The sequence below is a fragment of the Aedes aegypti genome, unplaced genomic scaffold, assembly GCF_002204515.2.
Source record: "Aedes aegypti strain LVP_AGWG unplaced genomic scaffold, AaegL5.0 Primary Assembly AGWG_AaegL5_hic_scaff_1974_PBJ_arrow, whole genome shotgun sequence".
Classification (NCBI taxonomy): Eukaryota; Metazoa; Arthropoda; class Insecta; order Diptera; family Culicidae; genus Aedes; species Aedes aegypti.
Window position 1 is genome coordinate 1 of NW_018735460.1, and position 22299 is coordinate 22299.

Sequence of the window (22299 nt, forward strand, 5' to 3'; positions counted from 1 at the left end):
TGACCTACGGTGGATCAGATTCAGAGCTGAATGACAATGATACGCTCCGTACTGGAGGATTCCGATGAGAAGAAGAACAATGTTCAGCAGAAGCCAGGAACAAGAAGCAGAATAGGGACCATAAATTGAAACTGTTTCGAGCAATGATCCTCAATCGATAACCGTTTCCCAGGTCGGATGGAACCGACAAGGACAGAATGAGGGTCAGAAAAGCCGTCGACTTTGACGATAGAATGAGAGAGGGATAAATCCCCAAATATCAGAAGTCTAAAAAGATTTCACAACTCATTGATACGACTCGGAGGAAGAACAGACTAGATGAATGGTTCCCGCAAAAAGGTATCCAACATTATCGATAGCGATGATGGTCGGAACAATCCGACAAAGACCAGTTGAAGAACAGAATGCGAAATAGATGGCAATGGTGAAAAAATCGAAACATCCATGAGAGATTTAAGTCGTTGATCGACATCGGATCGGCTAGTCCGGCAAATGATTCGGATGGTGAAACAAAGACGCAAAAGAAGAAAAAAGCTCAAAACGAAGAAAGAAGGGATCAGGCAAACTAATGCCAAGAAGGATGATCCTAAGGATTTGCTGTCCAGTGTGAGTATGTTACAGGAGAAATTTCTCGTCGAACCCGCTCACTAATTAATTGCTTATTAAACACTTTGTCTTTCAAAATGTTCAAATCAATTTACACAAACAGCATTCAATCTTCCTTAGCCTAGTGGTTAGAGTCCGGCTACACTACAAAGCAAAGCCATGCTTAACACTTTAGTCCTTGCGCTGTTGTATTTTGTACAACATGGTGATAAAACCTCGCTTATCGTACATGCATCACGTGGTGGTTCTGACGGTGGCCAACCGCGCGACGACGAAGGGTTAAATGTCTGGGTCCGTCGGTTCCGGATCTTTCCGAAATGGACATTTCTTTGACTTTCCTGGGCATAAAGTACATCGTTCCTGTCACACGATATACGAATGCGAAATAGCAATTTGGCCAAAGACAGCTCCTCATTAATAACTGTGGAAGTGCCATTGAACACTGAGCTGCTGAGAAGCAAGCTTGTCCCAGTGAGGACGTGATCCAAGAAGAAGAAGATAATGGGCACTTCAGCCATGTATGGTGAATTCAAAAATCATACAACATTTGTCCATAAATTGACGAGAGACTAATAGGTCTATATGATTTTGGATGCACACGATCTCGCTTTCCAATTTAGGAATAAAGATAACTTTCACTGCTCTTCTAACAAGAAAAATAGTATAATCTTAAGCTTGCCCCCTAAATCTCAATAAGAGATGGAATCAACTCTGCTTCTACGTTTTGAATTAGTGCTGGGAATATTCCGTCCACTCTTGACTGAAAATACCTAATAACGGTTCACTATTGCATTTGTAAAGATTACGTCTGCAAGATCTGGTTTAGGAGATGTTCTACCAGTTGACAAAGTTTCGATAGAACATCTTTCACCTCAATTATTTCAGAGCTGTTCGAATCAGCACAAAAAAGTCTACCCAGGAAATAGTTAACGTGCCTTGGTGGAACACTAAGCTTGAAAAAATACGAAAATTCTCTCATAAGCTTTAAATTTAACAAGAGAGCCATTGACTGAAATATACCAGATAAATAAGAAAATCTAAAAATACCTCTGTTCAGACATATGAAAATATAAGCAATATTAGGGTCTGCGGTCTGGAGTCCGAACTACAACAACTGATGCGAGCGAATCGAATCAGTTTAACGAAGATTTCTTCGTTTTGCACTTCGGAGGCTACCTTGAGAGACCCTTTACGCCTTCCGAGTTACGAGAGCCCATGTCAACTGATCGACTTGCAACCTTTGCGGATTCGAAGAGACGTTTGTAGAGCTTTAAACCGTTGTCGATACTCTAAACGAAGAATCGATTGCGAAGCTATCCTGCAACTAATGCATCTCAACGTGCAACCTTGTTGCTATGGCGCCAACGATATCCGAGCAACATAATCAGTTGCTACCAGCGTTTAGCAACATTCTCCGAGCCCGGAAACGAGATGTTCGCTTGTAGCAATACAATGGATCATTAAAATAATAAAAACGGCCACTACTGGAAAGCATAGATAGCGCCACCGGAGCTTGTGTGTTTGACAGAACAGCAATGCTGGTCACAATGTTAATCCCATATACAGTGGCGCCTTTGTTGATGCGGTGAGCACTTGCAAAAAACTACCTTCAATGATCCATTTTGCTAACAGGTCTTGTGAACGATTGATTTTGAAGTCTTCACGGACCACGTTCTAATTTTCCATCTGGACCTTTGTAAATCTTCTCGACAAACTCCTTTCGGCCAGCATCCTCGATGTAAATTTCTCATCTACTATCATACAAAATCACCAACATGATATTCGTGGTAGTTTCTGTTATTAGGCCACTTGCGGCTTCTTATCAGTTCTGGGCGGTAAGACGATATCTATTTACGCCAGAAACGATAGCGTAAATTTGAGCATTTTTGTAGGCTGCTCGGCAATCTAGATCCCTTCGCGAAGTCATGGTCAAATTGTATTGAATTGTTCCTCCCCAAAAGTAGCATATTTGGAGTCAACGGTTCAGCGTCTAATGGATCACTCGAAACGTGCGTCAACGGCCTATTGTAACAGTATTCATTACTCACATAATGTAGTACGCAGCACCAAATCTGTCGGGTGTCTTTCTTGAAGCATCGCACGTAGAGCATTTTTTACAGAGCGCACTAACCGCTCCCAACACCCTCCAAAGTGCGGAGCACCGGGTGGGATGAATTTCCACTGTACACCTCTAATACTCATCGAATCCTCGATTTGCGGTTGATCTAATGTTTTTACTAGCCTTTTTAGTTCTTGATCTGCGCCAGTAAAATTTGTCCCATTGTCTGTCATAATGCACTGCGGTAACCCACGGATTGACATAAGCAACGGATGGCCATAATGCAGCTATTTGTGTCCAGCGAAGGTACTATTTCAAGATGTATAGCTCTAGAAGTCAAACACGTAAAAAGAACCACCCATCTTTTTTCTAAGCGACGTCCAACCTTAACAACCAACGGTCCAAAATAAATCTATTCCGGTATTGGTGAAACGGGAATGCAAACGGTGTTGTTCGCTCCGGAGGAAGATTACCCATTTGCGGAACAGTCGGAAGAGCCCGAAGCTCTCGACACTTTACGCAGGATGCAGTGTACTTCTTCACCTGTGAACGGACCTTCAGAATGCGATGACGCTCCTTGATGTTATGACGATCGTTTTCAAGTCCCTTGGTGAGCGTTTACAACATGGTACATGCGGATTAGTAGCATCGAAAATGGATGATTATCGGGGAGAATGACGGGGGTTGTTAACATCAAACGGCTTACTGTTGTCTTGCACACGTCCGCGCATACGGATTATTCCGTTGTGGATAAACGGCGAATAGGTTTTCAAGCGACTGCTGTTCTTAACATACCGGTCTGCTTTAAGCTACGCAATTCATCTCCAAACACCTCCGACTGTACCTTCCTATACCATGCATTTCTTGCGTCAGTCATGTCGTGCACAGTGATGAATAAACGTTTTTGGCTTTTCATTTTTTGTAATGCTAATATCTTTTTCATCCTCAGGTAATACGCTGTCGACCTAATAAGTCGATTGAAATCGGAGAATCGCTCGATATCGGGTAAATCAATAGGGTACTCCTCAGATACAGTGCAGCACAACGAATCAGCGGTGGCATCGACAGTCAGTTCGGAGTGAAAATTTACCAACTCGGCAGGCGTCAATTCAAGCGGTCCGTCGATGGGCCAGCGGGTGCTGACATGAAGCAGAAAATCCGGACCTTTCATCCACTCTTGCATATTACTAAATTTGCTCGACTTTGTTCCAAGATCGGCAACGTTCAACTGCGATGGTACCCAATGCCACAAATCACGCTGTGACCGTTTCTCCTTGATCTTTCATAATGCGAGATCCGACATACGCCGTAAGCTTCTGACTCGTCTTCAACCAACTTAGGCAAATTTTGGAGTCAGTCCAGAAGAACAATTTCGTCACCTCTATTTTCATCTCGTTTGAAGCGTCTTCATCATCCTGACTAGCAAGCACACAACCTTGAAGTTCCAGACGTGGCACAGTTGAAGACTTCAGTGGAGCGACCCTTGACTTAGCATAAACCAAGGCAACATGTGACGTACCCTTATGCCGATGAACCATATAAATTACACAAGCGAAAGCCTTGTCACTCGCATCACAAAAAGCATGGAACTCAGCATCAGCGAACGACGGAATCTCCGGAAAATAGTATCTCGGCAATCGAACTTCTTTCAGCCTAGCAGTTTCATTTAACCACTCTACCCATCTCGGAACCAAACCATCTGGAATCTCGTCATCCCAGCCGGATTGCAATCGCCACAGTTCTTGAAAAATGATCTTCAGGTGTATGGTGATGGGACTCAGGAAACCTAGTGGATCAAATATGCCCATCATGAACTTCAAGAGTTGTCGTTTTGTAGGCACACTTTCACCGGTTCGGAACTTTTCAATCAATTTCGGAAACTCCAAGGAAAACACCAGTTCGTCGGTCTGAAGGTCCCAGTCGATACCAAGCACACGGGTTCTGCTTCCGACTCGATCAGCAACCAATGCAGGATCGAGAGAATCCAAAAAAGCTTCAGAGTTCGATGAAAACTTGACTAATTGAAATCCGCCATGATCATGGGTCTCGACCACACGCTGTACCAGTTCGATGGCCTCTTCATCGGTGTCCGCACAATCAAATAGTCATCAACGTAATGTGATCTATCACGGCGCGTTCCACACCAGGGATACTCCTCTTCCATTTCCTTCGCGTTGAAATTCTTGATGAATTGTCGGAGATGACACAGCACCGAAGATCATCACCATCATGATGTACACACTAGGAGATTCAGAGCGATCCATGCCACGAAAAAAGAATCGTTGAGAGTCCTGGTCCATTCTACGGATGAGGATTTGGTGGAACATCTCTTTGATGTCCGCCACAAAGCCAATCTTCTTCTTCTAGCACGCATCAGGATCGCAATCAAGGCAGGTACGAGGTCAGGACATTTCAACAACAAATCATTGAGAGAAAAACCATGCGATTTGGCCTTCGCATCCATGACCAAGCGGAATTTACCAGCGGTCTCCACGCTGAAGTGGGGCAAGTACCATGTGTTCGGTGTTTCAGTGAGTTCATCAGACTCCAGTTTCCGTGCATATCCTTTATTGATGTAATCTTGAATTTTGCTGCAATACTTCTCGGCGAAATCGGGGTCAGAATCCATCTTCTTCTCGATAATCTGTAGTCGCCTTAACGCTTGAGGCTTGCTGTCCGGGAACGAAAAATTGTTGTACTTGTAGATTTGTCCTACTTCGAAGCGCTCTCCCCTTCGTGTGATGGTACGGTTCATAATATCGATGGCACGTTGATCCTCGTCAGACATTTTTGGAGACTGTCTACCTTCTAATCTCTACCTTGTAAATCTGTTTCACCAGATCCGTCAGCTCGACGTCGTCATCTTCAGCACATAATAAAGCGTGATTGTCGAATGATGCAGTATCGCTTGGTTCGATCAAGCCATGAATCGTCCAACCCAGGTGGCAGCGAGTTAGTTGTAGACCATGCAGTGAGTATTGAATTGTTTTCAGTGGTACAATCAAACCTGCGTTGTTCGAGCCTATCAGCATACAGGGACGAGCACCTTGCACAGCAGCTAGCTTGTCTTCATCAAGCATTGGGTACAGCTGCCTCACCATCTCGATGTCGAAATTCATTGGTGGTAGGTCGAGATTTTGCACAAAACGAATGTAATTTGCTCTGTACCATTTTGCTTGAACTGCAGGACCAGAGATATCGAATGAGAGCATCATCGAATCTTCTTCCTTATGTGATATACCGTTCGTCCAACGATAATTCACAGACGACGTTGGCCCTTGAAGTCCAATCTTCGCAGCAACGGTAGCGTCCATCATTGACAAAGATGAACCTTCATCAAACTTCTTCTTCTTCGACGCAATTTGGACCTTTGATCCTCACCTTTCCAACACGAAGTAATGTGTTCGCGTTTTTACCATTCACGTTGCACACATTCGGCATACTAGGCGGGAAGCTTCTAGGTGACTCATCGCTGTGTACCAATTCGTGATGATTTTTACCACAAACTGAACACTTCTTTGAAGATTTACAGTTTCTTCTGGCGTGATCCGATTTCAAGCAAATGTAGCACACTTTGCACGATCGAGCGGTGGTTCTACGTTGAGCTACAGAAAGTCCCCGAAATTGCTCGCATTTGTCCAAACTGAAGTGGGAACCTACCGAACACAGTGGACACTTCTTCGGTGTTTCCTCATCCCGGCTGTTCACATTGAATACAACCGGTTTTGGCTTCGCTAGGTAGTTCACTTTCCTGGGACCGAACGATGGATTCAAACTGGCCAACTGATTGTCCATCTCATCCTCCAACCAACGAGCGAAAGTGTTGAAATCCACCACGGTATCTTCCTTCATTAATGCTGCCTTATGGCGAATCCACATTTGCTTACTGAAACCAGGCAGTTTTTCAGCAAGGGTTGAAATGAGTTCGGGGTTGAGCAGATAATTATCCGCCTTGGCGTTCTACATCGCGACCATAGTACCTACTACAGCATTGTAGAAAGTCCTAAATGATTCGATGTTACCTTCCTTGACGCTCTCTAAATTTCGCAGTGCTTCCAATCGATTGACCACAACCCATTCAGTGCGTCCAAAGTTCGATTTCAGCATCCTCATGATCTGAGCGACGTTGTCAGGGGAAGACAACAGCGATTCCACAGTTTTGCGTGCCTTACCTTGTAACGCTTTATTCAATCGCCTGATATTGTCCCGATCTGTTAGACGGAATTCCTCAGTGGACGTTTTGAATTCAGTTTCGAAAATCATCCACTCCATGATGTCACCAGAAAACGACGGCAAGTCCTTGACGTTTCTTCCTTGCAGTGCCTTGAATGCTTCGTACAGGATTGCATTCACGCCAGGTTTAGGAACAAGTACATCATTCGCTGCAGGCTCGCGGGACGATGGGCGAATTATGCAATTTGACTCCAGATTGTTCGTGTTGCTTGCTTCCACGGTTTTTGACTCGGTGAGCCATTTGGTGACACGTCGAGATACACTGGTGTACGCACTCGAGCTGCTACCTCTGCTGCTGCAGACACTCGAGCCGTAACTTGAACAAGTCTTAAGTTCTTCCTTCTTAAGTTCACGCTCACGCTTTCGCTTGAGGAACTCTGCTTTTCTTTCTTCCGTCTTCAACGCCAGGTCTTGTTCTATCTGGAGCGCAGCTAATCGTTTCTCAGCCAGAATTTTGTCTCGTTCGATAGACGCCTTCAGTTCATCCTCCTCGATCTGCTCTTCCAACAAAAGAGCCTTCAGTTGGCTGTCAGCTTCGCTGATACGAGAAGATAGGTTTTTCTTTGAACGCCTTTCAGAGTGGGCAGCACCCTTCGAGATGCGAAAACCAGAAACAGGATCGGATTCTATAACATTCCCCAGAAAACCATTCCCCCGAAACCCATTCCCCAGAATTCCATTCCCCAGAATCTCATTCCCCAGAATGTACCATTCCCCAGAATTTCACTCCCCAGAATGAACCATTCCCCAGAAAACCAATCCCCAGAATGGACCATTCCCCAGAAAATTATGTACCTACTTTAAAGTTTTGAAACAATCTATTTAAAAAACTTGGAAATTAAACTCCATAAGCTAAGTATGCTGTTCCGCCCAAGAAAAGTAAAAATTTCTCCCCAAGAAATGGTCAAGAAATTTCCTACAGTGAGCTCCATTTGAATTGACATTTCTTTTCAACTGCGTACTGCGATCAAAGAAAAATGCTTTTCTTGAGCATTTCTTGCAAAAAATTTCCCACGCATCGAGATAAGCCGTTTCTTTTCTGTTGAAGTGCATACTTCGCTATACAAAGTTGTTTACAAGTACATGAGAAGATTAGCATTGGTGCTGCTAATTATGAACACTTTACGCATAATTCAAATTTCATTTGCAAATGAACTATCACAGTAGTTTCACTTTTATTGGCACTTATGAAGACTGATAGATCAGTCTATGGGGAAACACAATATCCAATATTTATTTAAAAAAAAATATACAACTCATCACTACTCTGCACAAAATAGAGCTACACCCTTCTTTCGGTATAGTAGTTTCCAAAGATGTTCCTAGTATCATATTATACGTTTCCGATATAATGATGACGTAAACTCTGCAGAACAAAAACTTACTATTCTGCACATCAAAATGATACGCCCTTCTTTGCGTCAAGTCTAAATTACAAATGACTTGTTTAATTTTGCACAAAATAGTGATACACCCTTCTTTCAGTCTTATCCTGCTGACGATATAGACAAATTTTTCCGTAAGGATACCAAATGGCAAGAAGGCATTTGGCATGATTGATTAAATGATCAAGGACCATTTGATATAATGGTCATTTGACCAATGACCATTTGGCATGACATGAAGAACATCCTTTTTGAAAAGAAGGAGCTTAAGTATGGTTGGATAGCAAATGGCTTTATACCAAATCATTTTATGCCAAGTGACCTTATGCTATATGGGCTCTTCATCGATATATTTTGTCTATATCATTAATGAGATAATACTGAAAGAAGGGTGCATCACTATATATGCAAAAATAAACATATAGTCTGTATATTTTATGGGAATGTATTAAAAGAAGGGTGTATTATTATAATATGCAAAATACTCATGAATAGGGGGATTAGGGGCATATTGGACACATTAGGTAAATGCTTATTTTACATAGAATCGAAATATGTTTCTTTGCTCTAAAATTAAATCCACCGCTTCCTCCGCTTTGCTTATAAACTAATTTGAAACTGAGAAAAAAAATATAGTAGAATTTCAGAGGACAAATGAAGCAAAGCGTAAACTTTTATACCGTCAAAACGTTCATATACAATACAGATTTCGTACAGTTTATAAAGTTTTGCTGAAATATGCATATTCCCAGAGAGTAAGGGGGTGTCCATTTCGCCCCGTGTGTTCATTATGTCCCTAACCCTCCTACCTACATATTTGTTTTGTCACATCAGACCTTAGCCTGTCACATAAGTGACTCTTGTTCCTCTTTTCTGGCATTACGTCCCTACTGGGACAGAGCCTGCTTCTCAGCTTAGTGTTCTTATGAGCACTTCCACAGTTATTAACTGAGAGCTTACTATGCTAATGACCATTTTTGCATGCGTATATCGTGGGGCAGGTACGAAGATACTCTATGCCCTGGGAAGTCGAGAAAATTTCCAACCCGAAAAGATCCTCAACCGGTGGGATTCGAACCCACGACCCTCATCTTGGTCTTGCTGAATAGCTGCGCGTTTACCGCTACGGATATCTGGGCCCCCCCATAAGTGACTCACGCAAAGCAATAATTAAAAAAAAGAAAAAAAATGGATATTCATATAGCTTTCTGGGGAATGGTGCATTCTGGGGAATGGAATTCTGGGGAATGTTACATTCTGGGGAACGATTTTCTGGGGAATGGTTCATTCTGGGGAACGGAATTCTGGGGAATGGTTTTCGGGGGAATGGTTTTCTGGGGAATGTTATAGAATCACAGGATCGTTCTCCGCGTCATTTCCGATTGGGGCTGAGACATGGTCTGCAGTTCGCTGGATTGATTTGTTCTGCTGCTGTTCATTTACAGGAGTACGAAACATGGTTGGTTGATGTGGAAGTTGAACAAAGTAATTTTCTAGTCGCTTTGGTACTACGCCTCTAGTTTCTCTTCTAGAGCGGCGCAACTGTTGTGCCATATAAACTGGCGTTTGGTATTCGAAGGACCAATGTAAAATCCAGTCGGCGGAACGGAATGGCCACAGATTGAAGGCCACCGTCAGCACTCACCTGCCGGAGAAGAAGGGCCAATGTAAAATCCAGTCGGCGGAACGGAATGGCCACAGATTGAAGGCCACCGTCAGCACTCACCTGCCGGAGAAGAAGGGCCAATGTAAAATCCAGTCGGCGGAACGGAATGGCCACAGATTGAAGGCCACCGTCAGCACTCACCTGCCGGAGAAGAAGGGCCAATGTAAAATCCAGTCGGCGGAACGGAATGGCCACAGATTGAAGGCCACCGTCAGCACTCACCTGCCGGAGAAGAAGGGCCAATGTAAAATCCAGTCGGCGGAACGGAATGGCCACAGATTGAAGGCCACCGTCAGCACTCACCTGCCGGAGAAGAAGGGCCAATGTAAAATCCAGTCGGCGGAACAGAATGGCCACAGATTGAAGGCCACCGTCAGCACTCACCTGCCGGAGAAGAAGGGCCAAGGTAAAATCCAGTCGGCGGAACGGAATGGCCACAGATTGAAGGCCACCGTCAGCACTCACCTGCCGGAGAAGAAGGGCCAATGTAAAATCCAGTCGGCGGAACGGAATGGCCACAGATTGAAGGCCACCGTCAGCACTCACCTGCTACAGCTGCTACAAATACTATTTGTAGGATTTTACCAGACAAACTCGAATGAAATGCTTCAAACTAATTTTAACTTTTTTCTCTTTTACATTTAGGATTAGAACTAATTTAACATTAAGTTTTCTAATTTTAACTAGTTTGATAAGTTTTTCTTCTCGCACGTCTTGATCGCTTGAATTTTTCGTTCAGTCTCATTTTTTTTTTCAGCCGCAGCTTACTTAGATTTGTTATCCGGTTGCTATGGCGCCAACGATATCCGAGCAACATAATCAGTTGCTACCAGTGTTGGCAACACTTGGGTAACCTTTATGACATGATAATTGAATAATAATAGTCCCCCATGTTCCTATTATCAACATTTTCAAACTAAGTGCGTGAATTTTTCTATGCATAGTAAAGCATATGTTGAAACATGAATGTTGCGATGAAAAACGGTTTTTGGTTTGATCATATGGGATAATTATGCTTTTATAGGCAATATAGGACCAACCGAATGCAGTTTATCTACTAAGTTGACAAGAGCTTTCAAGCCATAATAATTATGAACATTTTGAAAGACCTAGTTTAAATAGTGGGGTGAGACCGTGAGAATTACTCTTAAGTTCTCATGTTTACATTAATGTAATTTTAATTTTTTTAGTTGAACTTAGATTTTAGCGACGATGAGAGCCGTCCAGCAGCTTCAGACGGAGATAACAGCTCTGGAAGCCAAAACAGTGGTAGCGGAAGTGAGACAGATGATAGAAGGCAGAAAAAACATAAATCCAAGAATAGTTCACATGACAAGCCGCAACGAGTATGTTACAATCAAATTTGAACGAAATGAAGTTACACTAAATATTTCTTAAACTTTTAGATGTCTGCCAAAGCAGCGATGGAGCAGATGCAAGTCATACAAAGCGAATCACAACGCATGGCCCGAGAAGCGGCTATTTCAGTCCCCTATCACCGTCCTAAGCAGCATACGCTTCAAGAATTCCTAAGCCGTAGAACAATACTAAAACCAGTGGTGAGCAAAACATCCGCAGCAAATGTGTCAATGGGACGTAGAAAAGCTGCCGCGGCCATAAAAATGACCCCAGAACAGTTGGCAGCCTATGCAAAACAACTGGAAGAACGTGAGAAGGAAGCATTGGAGTTCTTCAAAAGCGAAAGCGATGAAGATACGAACGAACAAGAGAAACCCGAAAAGGGCGAACAACCTGATGTCGAAATGAAACCCGCAGAAGAAGGAACACCCATTGACAAAGCGATGGTACCTGCCAGCTCTGAAGGAAACAAGCATGATACAAATGATCCCGTTTCAACCGAAGGTGATGTGATTGTGAATGCATCAAATGGTGATGAACCAGCTTCGGTGGCAATCGCGCCAATGGATACTGAACTAGTCGAAAGCCTTCGAGTATCAGATACGGAGGACGACGCTTTGGACGCTCTCGTCAATAAAACAAGCGAAAACGTGGAATCGCTTTTGGCTTCTCAAGTGGAGCCTGAAAACATACAAGCACCGGCAGACAATGAACCTGTTGCTGGACCAAGCAATCAAAAGCCGGTAATTGATTACGACCCGTTCCCGGAACCAACGCCTTCTAAACTGGCACAGATAAAGGCAGAACTTTTGATGGAAGGTTCGTTCAAGGCATGTCCAGCACTTACAGGCGATCCGGACATGATGATTGATTTGGACACGGGAGACGTCTTGCCAAAAACGCCTTCAGGACCTGAATTGCTTCTTCAACGCTTTGTGAAATGCAGTGGGAAAAAGGCACACAAAGCTACCAGTGTGGACATTCTCAGCACCGACAAAGGAGTGGTGGAAATGAATACGGTAAAGCTGGATCTGGAGCAAGAAGAGCGCGATCCAAATGGAAAAAGAGCCAGTTCCGGGTGCAGCTTACATGAAACTTAAACAAAGCTTGTGGGAAAAAGATGGAACAAGCGCGACGAAACAGCCTTTTAAAGAAACAACAAGAGACGCAATCGGTGAAGAAGATCGATGACGACGAGGAGGATGAGGAAGAAGCATTGATTGCCGATGGCGGACTAGCTGAAGATGATGATGACGACGAAACAGAATGCAACGATAATGATGATGATGATGAAGAGGAAGTTAGTAAGAGTAAGCGATGTGACCTGCTTGACGACGAAGCGGAAGTAGACGAAGATGACGAAGAAGACGATGGGGCATTGGTAAATCAAGCAGCTGAGTGCGAAGAATCGAATGAAGAATCAAGCGATGAAGACAGTGAGCAAGAATCCAAAGACGAATCTGCCATTCCTGATAAGGAGAAAAGAAAGAGCCGAATCATTGCAGCATTTGAAGATTCAGATGAAGAAGTTCTAGAAAAAGAATCAAAGGCGAATGAAACGAAGACTGTAGAAAGAACGACTACCGAGGAATTGTTTTCTACTCTAGAAGGTAGGTCTATTGAAAAAAAACGATGTATTTTACATTTCGACGGCAATAAATATCTTTTCTTACAGGTAATGAGAAATTCACTCTCTCCGATCGTAACAATCTCGAAACCGGCGAAAATATGACGCTACTATGGAAGGACACTGAAGAACAGGAATCTGCTAATGCCCATGCGGATGATGAAGACCTCTTAGCATTGTGTTCCGGCCGGTTCGAAGCAACGCAAGCTCGTCCACCGCTATCGAACTCCGAGTCAATAGCCACTACCCAAGCAATGACGACTCCTTCCGATTTTATCCTCACCGAAAGTGATCGCATGACGGCAGAAAGTGAGCAACCTATTACAACTGCTGCCCTTTTACACAGCATGGCAATCAACAGGTTGACGATGGTGAGTTGATAGCGCTCTGCTCGGGAACGTTTGCTACTCAGCGACAAACGTCAGACCTTGAGGCAGAAACAACCTCTACCATCAGAAGTGACCACCAATGGAAAGTTGGTCATAGCTTCTTCGGACGAGGAAAATTTACAACAAGACGAGGAAGAAAAGACGAAAAAGAAACGTAAACGACGAAAGCTCAATATATCAGACGACGAAGAAAGTGAAATGGAATCCGAGGCGGATGAAATCGGTGATGCAGACGATGGAGAAGTGGCAGAGGATGAAGACGAGCCAGAACGGTTCGTGGACTACGATTCGGAAGAGAATGAAGTCGAAGTAGTGCTGAGCAAGAAGGACAAAGAGAAGGTGGCCAAAACTTTTGTGGAGAATGAAGCCGAACTGTCGGAGTCGGAATGGGGCAGCGCGGATGAGGACGAAAAGGATCTCGATCGGTACGATATCGAGCTTTGGTGACGAGGAAAAGTTCGATCAAGAAAAGTTGCAGGAAGAGTTGGAGCGGATCCATATGCGGAGGATATTGGAGCAGGATAAAAAAGAGGTGAAGACATTGCAGGACATGTTCTTCGAGATGAAGAGAAAGATGGCGTAGGTCGAGAGAGGCAATTCCGATGGCGCAATGTGGAAACAACTTTTACTTTGGATTACGATAACAAGGGAAAAGATGAACAGAAGGCCGAGGGCGAAGAAAGTGACGGTGAGACGGAGGCTCAGTGGCGCAAAATGAGATTCGAACGCGAGATGTTGCTTAAGGAGAAAAAAATCGATTTGGATTCGATTGATTTGAGTGGGTCACTAGGAGATCAATCTGTCCAGGAGGACGTGGAGAATAACCCCATTGCTGATAATCAATCCACGTTGGTGATGAAGCGGAAACTAACTGTTGTTCGACAGATAAAGACTGTTGAAGCCAGCAATAAACCGCAAGAATCCTGTTTTCTAATTAAACAGTCTACAAGTTTGCTGGTAAGTAATCAGAATTGTTATTGTAAGCATTCAAAGATAAAGATAATTGGCCTATCCTAGCAACGTCTGTACCTATGCGGGGACAGATAAATATATGTACTAGTTAACTTCTTCTGCAGTGTGGCATTACTACGCCACTTGGACAAATTCTGCAGAATAAGTGGTTTTAGGGTTGATTGTACACTTATCTGTAACCCATTTACATTCCTCATCTTATTATTTTCAGAATCCCTCTCAAATCGCTTGAAAATCAATTCAGCTTGCAGTACACTATGACATATTTAGCTTGTAACAAAATGTTTTCATCGCAAAGATTTTTCAGAGTTAAACCCGATTTTTGTCTGTTGTTTCATTCCTGGCCATAAATTTGCACATTTGGCATAACGTGTAATGATAGCTTTATGCTTTCCCCGCTTTCCCTATAGACCTACATGGAAAAAATGAAGTACCATGACCCCACAGTTATGGATCAAATAGTGTGGAGTCCAACCTATAAAATTGAATAAAACGACATGGAAAACGTAAAATTGTAATTTAAAAGCACAAATCGAATCGTTTCAAATTGGAACTTCGGTTAGTAAACAGGGTGGCCACCAAATGTTCATTTTGAAATTCCCGCTTTTTTCCCGGTTTTCCCGGTATAATTTTCAGAATTTTCCCGGTTTTTAATTGAGGAGCCTGAACGTAAAAAAGTGACCCTTTGATCGGTTTTTTCAATTGAATACACCCAAAATTTTATTTTCAAAGTTTTCAACGGTATTTTTCCGTCCAATAAGAAAAAAAAAAAATATTCGTAGAAGATTGCCTTGTATTTTTTGGCTCTCGTACAATTAGTATGGAATGACAAATTATTAAAAAAAAAACTTAAAAAAAGTTGATGTCAAATTTGTTTTAGTGAAGGATTTCCCAAAAATATTTTTCCACTCAAACACGTCGGAGACCCTAAAGAAAACAAAAGTGAAAGAACAATTCAAATCAGTCGTCCCGTTCTCAAGCCAGCTCGTGTCATACAAACACCATTCCATTTCCATTTACATGTCTAGATATGCTATTTTTGTTCCCTATTACCCTATTTAAAGTATTTCAATTTTCAATCTTACTTTGTTTCTTCATAAAAATGAAGAGTTCACTAAAGCTAATAAGTTAAGGATGAGGATGAAACAAAGCCACACTAAACTAAGTAACTAAAGAAAATAATGAATCCAATATGTTACTTTATGCAAGAAGTTTTAAAATCTGATTCAAAACATTGAGTCAAATAAGATAAATAAAAAAAATAAGCCCTGATAGTAGGGAGTCGATGCCGGTTATGGACCCTTTGCGTATTATGGCCCCCCTACAGAAAAACATAAAATAACCACTCAAAGCAACTTTATTCCTATGAAAATCCACCGGGGGAACTTCGATTACATTGTTAGTCAGCAGTTTCAGGCAAAATATTTGGTTTGAGACGCATAAATACAGATATTTGAACAGTTTTTGTAAATGAAACCACACAAGAGGGTCCATAATACTCATTTCCAAGTGGGTCCATAATAGGCTCGTCGGCAGCGAGCTGGATTACATGGGAATCAAATGGAGGGTCCATAATACGCAACGTCAAATTTGTAAACAATAACAACAATAGGCATTCGGACAACAGTTTTTCAAATGCATATTTCGCTGGAAAAATCGAATGATTTGTATTGTGTCATAGACGTACTATGAAGTAAAGACATTGAATTTGTTGTTAGACTCCACAAACGTATATGCGTTTGAGATATCATTGCGGAAAAGCGTCTAGAATGAATTTCAGCTACTAAGGGGTCCATTACTAGCATTGAAACCCTAATTTATTTCTTACTAAAAATAAAATATTCAAAATATTGCCAACCAACTTGAGTGTAGCAAACTAGACTGTTTCAACAAGAAAATTTAAAAGTTATTTGTCCAAGATAACAGATGCTTAATGGCAATATGATCAACCATATCAACTTTCTACAAACTTATTTTTGATGATTTATAGATTTATAGCTTGAAGATGTTCTTTCAAAATAATTTTCCGGTGACCATATCAAATTCCCGGTTTTTCCCGTCTTTTTCCCGATGGATTCAAATTCCCGTCTTTTTCCCGCTTTTCCCGTTTTTCCCGGTTCGGTGGCCACCCTGAGTAAACTGTTTTGAGTGTAATATTTACATAGGATTGCATAAAAATTAAAAATTGTGTCGGTTCCTGAAAACCATATTATGGATCAATTTTCATATTATGGATCAAATTGTGACATATTACGGATCAGTGCGCAAAATCAAGAGATTTTTAAGTCAATGCATCTGTATTGCATGGTATGGCGAAATTTGACAATGTGTCATATATTACTGCAAAAAATAACAGTGTTAGAGCTGGAAACAAGGGTAAAATGCCCTTTTTATTGTGATACTGCATTGTAGTAAGTGAGACATGAACTGTTTTCGCTCCACACCAAGTTTTCCACCCATTTTTGTCTGCTAAAATATGAAATTTACACACCTTGATGTTTTATCAGTTTTATCTTTAGTGCTATTGTCTGAAAATGTCGAATCCAATGCATAAAATAGCAGACATCTACATTCTTTGGAAGTGATCCATAACCGTGGTAAACAATCATTTCCTGGTCCATATTATGGATCACTAGTTAGAAGTGCTAATATTCGGTTATTTTGAATAAAAATTCAAATCAAATGTTTTTCCAAAAATGAATTCATACTAAATCGAAGCGAACGAGCATAAAACATGTTATAACATTTGAATTTTACCACCTATGGGAGCTTATGAATGCTGACGGCACTTCTTACAGAAAACGACCATATAATGATAGCTGTGTGATACCAACTAAACATTTGTCATATACACCGTTATTTAGTGGTTGAATGTTGTGCTTAACATTGCAAATGGTAGAAGACAAATAGTATAACATGCGATAAATATGTTTTGCGTCAACGTTTATGTTTTGAGCGAGTTATACGATGTTGAACGCCAAAGTGATCCGTCACTGTGGGTGATCCGTAACTGTGTGGGCATGGTACTCAAAAGTGAGTTCATTTCACTCAATTTCGGGAATTCATAATTTTGAATTTATTGGGTAGAAGTTACCTACTGGCTAAGTTCTTTTCACTCTTTTCACTCAACCGGCAGATCAAATAACTCAACTTCCAGTACTTTGCCTCTTACTCAAATTTGAGGTAACGCACTACGGTTCGGTTTTTGGATTGTTTTGCTTTTCGCTCTGACAACAATAAAAGGAGCGAATGTAGTAATAGGGAGAGAAAAATAACTAAAAAAGAGTTAAAAAAAAATACTCAAATGTTGGTACCGGTGCAGTTGTGTAAGATTCTAGCAAGTTATTTTGATGGTATGATTCTACTGTATGACACAGGGACAGAAAAGGTTCAATCATGGGCCCGCTGTTATGGAATGCGATGTACGATGACGTACTGAAGCTGCCCCTTCCGACGGGTGTATAGATTGTTGGCTTCGCCAACTAGGGTGAGGTCTATGGTGAATCGATGGAGGAAGTAGAGTTGACAACAGTGCAATCTATCTCCATAGTTGAGGAATGGATAATGTCTAGGAAACTAGGACTGGCCCGTCACAAGACTGAGGTGGTGGTGGTCAACAACCGCATGTCCGAGCAACGGGCACTTATCTCGGTAGGTGATTGCACCATAGAGTTCAAGCGATCTCTTAGGCATCTTGGGGTAATGATCGATGACAAGCTCAGCTTCGCTAGTCACGTTGAATATGCCTTGTAAAAGAGCATCTACGGCGATGATGTCTAACAGCTCTGCTGTAATTGCCCCAGCAAACGCAAGCTCCTGGCAAGCGTGGCGCTATCCATACTAAGGTATGAAGGACCAATCTGGTCAAAAGCGCTTAGAACGAACAGAAACCTAAAGTGGTTGGAAAGCACGTACAGGATCATGTGCTTAAGAGTAGCAAGTGCCATACCGAACGGTATCTAAAGAGGCCGTGTGCATTATAGCCGGGATGACGCTTATCGGGCTCATCATCAAGGAAAATGTTCAATGCTTCAATCAAAGAGGTACCAGAGGAGTCCAACGACACGTGAAAAGAGGCAACGCTCAGAATTATTAGATAACTCCACTAAGGGTAGATGTGTCAGATTAGTATGAAAGAAACCATGGGGAAGTGAACTTTCACCTGATATTGCTAAACTTTCGGTCATACAAATTCGCTTTCTCTGCCGACATTCCAAAATGTATCGGCAGGAGGAGATACATGAAGACAATGTCCGATACCAAAGGATACTATGGCGTGAAAGGCAGAATCAACCGATCCGCATCTATGATCTGCGAACCGCAACATACGGACTCGCATCTTTACCATTTCTGGCAACAATGGCTCTCCGGCATCTTGCAGTGGCCGTAAGGAACAATACCCGCTTGCTGCCGAGGCGGTTATAAAAATCCTTCTATATCGACCGACGTACTTACTGGAGCAAGATTTTTGGAAGAAGCGATTGAACTCAAGGATCAAATCATTGGACTGCTAAAGCGAGGAGGTTTCGAGGCGCATACATTCTGTTCGAATTCCGAAGCAATTGTTGGCTACGGTTGCTGAAAATCAACGAGAAAGCTGCGTAGACATAACCGATTCCACAGTAAACGCGATAATGAAGACATTGGGCGTCTCGTGGAATCCTTAAGAAGATAGGTTCACGTTCGTCGTGTCAGATAACACGAACCAAGAGGCACAACTGAACAAACGATCGATTCTTAGCCAAATTGCAAGAATTTTCGATCCGTTAGAATTCGTAGCACCTGCAATCACCGCTGCGAAGCTCATTTTGCGGGAACTCTGAATTTGGACTGGGACCATCCGGTTCTGATCCTTCGTAAACAAGAATAAATGTTTTCCTAAGATAATTTGTAACCTTTCACCTCTATTATTGTTAACGGCGGATCAAACATTCGATCGGTTCCCATTCGTTCGAAACCATGGCCCACTTGATGTTGCTGGCGTAAACGGGAATTCAAAACGGGTTTCGCTACACGGAGAAAATGAAGTACTCAAAAGTGAGTTCGTGCGTTAACCTAATTTTGAGTTAATGGGGTAGAAGTTGTTTTCATTTGCAACCATGCGAATTGTGAAGTTTATGTGCAAGTTTAATCTTAACATGAATAATGACCAATATAAATTTTACTCAAACAATTTATTCCATCAAAAAATAAACTTGCAATAAATACTACCAGAATACATGTAACTATACATTTTAAGATGTATCCTAATGATGAGAGCTAAATTTTTCCTTGCAGCAAGCCTGCGCAATAAACTCAATTAATGTTCTCGTCGGCCGCCCGGCCATTCCCCGGCGTAGATACGGGTAATCCTCGCCCTTGGTAGTCATTACGTTATGGGCATCGATGTGCATCCACTGGACCGCAGGGTAGAAACTCGCGCAAAAAGGCTGCTGCTTTGCATGCTTCTCCGCCCACCCCTTTGCCATAGTTCTGGACGTCCACGTGCTCTACCGAGCACATCTGCTGGCTGAAGTACTCCCACAGGGGCAGCCGCCAAACCCGATCGCCGGTGTGAACTCCTGCATTCTTGATACGTTGCCATAGGTCTTCTGAATTGGTGAACACAGCGCTGCACACTTTCCGAACGAACTTTGGACGTGATCTGAAATCGTCGAAACGTCCACAATGTATTTGGGGTCCAAAGCTGGTCGCGTTACAGTAGGGCATCTACCAGCACCAAAGGGCCTTCGTAGTCGGTATTGACCACTTCAATGCTCTTTCCATTCTTTACTGGAATTACATCTCCGGCTTTCATCGCATTGCAACCAATCATATGCTCGCACAGTGGAATCAGAGCTCGGATATTGACGGGCAGTTTCAGGGCAGCAATAGCACGACATGTTGCAACGACACAGGCCGCTCCTGCCATATCCCCTCGCATGTCTTTGAGCGCGTGAAGCTTCTTGGCACAGATACCACCACTGTCATAGGTGTTGCCCTGTCCAACCAGCACAATTGGCCTTTCGTTGAGGTTGGTTCCGTAATAGCTCAATTCTAGGAAAATTGGAGGTTCGCCATGATCCTTTGGCTACGGTTAAGAACGAGGTCATTCCCTGACTTTCTGCCCAACTCCTCACTTTAACCTCCACGTTGACACCTGAATTACACAAAATTTGCACGACATTTTGGGCGAACGTCGTCGGAGTCATATGATTCGCTGGGGCTTCCTGCAGTTTCCCTTGCCAAATTCTGTGCTTCTGCCTTGGCAAGGCCAATTTTCCAACCATTTGCATCGCAGGGCAGTTGCGGATCGTAGTATAAACTGAAGTTGTGGCATGAACTTACGATCTTCCGGTTTCTTCAGCTTTTGATTGATCCACATGCCCATGTGAGCGCCTTCGGCTGCGGACTCAGCGTGGCCAAAGTCTTCTACGTAGATACGATTGGTTTCCAGCTTTTGAAGGGCTCGGCATCCCGCGGCTGCTGCTATACGGATTGCTTCTTTCGACAAGTCCAATTTTTCCGTCGGATCGTACCCAAGGCATTCATTGCCGAGTCCACAGACCGCCACCGCAGAGTAGGTCGGTTCCAGATTGAAGAAAATCCTGGTTTGACCACGTTTCGGTAATGGCCCTGCCAGGTGAAGCATATCCATCAGGGCCCCGTTCGTATAGGACTAGACATTAGGAAAAGTTCAGGTAAAACTAAAAATCATCAAATACCGATCAACAATACCTCGTTATACTTGGCGGCAGTTGGTGTCAGCAGACCGTTGTCTTCCCGGTCGTGCTCATCGGCGTAAACTCCCAGGACCAATCCTCTGGATGGTGGTCGGGAACATTTCTCCGCACCGACTACAGTTTGACCGTGAAGGACTGCGTTTCGGCACAATGGAACGCAATTGCGCCAGTAATTGAATTTTGTGGAACGATTGCGCCCAGAGCCAGGTGTGGGACAGGCATCGCGGTGCTTTCGATAATTCGTACCTGGACTTTCGAGATTTTCTCCGACGGATCGCTAGATGGGCTGACGAATGCTTGAGCGTTTGTTGAACGGAATGAAAATTTTCTTTGACTTTCTTAAAGCATCGATTGCTTGGATTTGTTATAAGACGATTTGATTTATTTCAACGACCTAAGTTCGGATTTTTCCCAAGTACCTAAAATCTTAAGCTTACATTTTTTAAAAACTAGATATAAATTCAATTTATATGTCAAAAATTCAAAATTTTTAACTTTTGCAATCTTTGAAGAAAATTGTCTATTCTTTTTCGTCATTGATTAGACTACAATCTGAGAGGACCAAAATGTTTTGAATCAACTGCGACGATCTAAAACGCTTTTGAAGGTTTTCAAGATCGTTGGTGCGATAGTTTATCGTGCTATGCTCAGAATCTTAATTATCCTTATCTAAAGAATAAAGTGAACTCACCCTCGACACTAATCGATACTCAAATTCATTTTTTTCTTTCGAATTTCAGGGCCACAGTAAAGCATCCTTTTTAACGCGCGATTCAGAAACACTCAAACGGCTGGCCAATTTAGCCAAAGTAAACCCGGAAACTGAAGGACTAAATACAGCCACGGCAGGAAAAGGTAGAAATTTCGTGTTCACCGCCGTCAGCCCAGCTGTGGATAAAATGGTAAGCGCGCGTCATCCAACAGTAGGTAGGTAATGTAAGAAACATATGTTGATTACCCTTTTCATTTTAGGGATCCAAACGCTCATCGGATGCCGCAGAACTCAATGAATCAAATAACAGTGCTAAAAAAGTGAAAACGACTGACGAGTCCCCAAAGGCGGAAAGCAAAAAAAGGCTGCTACTAGCACAGCTCATGTAGATAAGAATTTTGATCTATTTGTACAGAATATATAAAATATAAGTTAATTAGATTGTGTTTCTTTTAAGTAGGCGCATTGCTTAAGCCGAGTGGTAAGAGTCCGTGGCTACAAAGCAAAGTCATGGTGAAGGTGTATGGGTTCGATTCCCTGTTGGTTCAGGAATCTTTTCGTAATGAAAA

At 42.6% G+C, this 22299-nt stretch overlaps 2 protein-coding genes and 1 pseudogene across 2 annotated transcripts; 2 read left to right on the forward strand and 1 right to left on the reverse strand.

Annotated features, from left to right (window-relative positions):
• Positions 1–568: 568 nt before the first annotated feature.
• On the forward strand, positions 569–12408 carry LOC110680897 (claspin-like). The gene is made up of 3 exons (XM_021856685.1): positions 569–606; positions 11140–11295; positions 11356–12408. Exon 3 carries the CDS (start codon positions 11356–11358, stop codon positions 12406–12408), a length of 1053 nt encoding a protein of 350 aa, XP_021712377.1. The 5' UTR covers positions 569–606; positions 11140–11295.
• A 20-nt stretch (positions 12409–12428) lies between these two features.
• Positions 12429–22169, forward strand: LOC110680896 (nucleolin-like). Its single transcript, XM_021856684.1, has 4 exons — positions 12429–12918; positions 12984–14281; positions 21759–21920; positions 21991–22169. Exons 1-2 carry the CDS (start codon positions 12429–12431, stop codon positions 13313–13315), a joined length of 822 nt encoding a protein of 273 aa, XP_021712376.1. The 3' UTR covers positions 13316–14281; positions 21759–21920; positions 21991–22169.
• Positions 19452–21142, reverse strand: LOC110680895 (annotated as a pseudogene).
• Positions 22170–22299: the final 130 nt, after the last annotated feature.

Excerpts from the sequence above, each read along its gene's own strand:
- LOC110680896 (XM_021856684.1), top strand. The coding sequence starts at position 12,429 with ATGGAACAAGCGCGACGAAACAGCCTTTTAAAGAAACAACAAGAGACG. Across the intron at positions 12,919-12,983 it reads ATTGTTTTCTACTCTAGAAG|GTAATGAGAAATTCACTCTC; the intron begins GTAGGTCTATTG and ends CTTTTCTTACAG.
- LOC110680897 (XM_021856685.1), top strand. The coding sequence starts at position 11,356 with ATGTCTGCCAAAGCAGCGATGGAGCAGATGCAAGTCATACAAAGCGAA.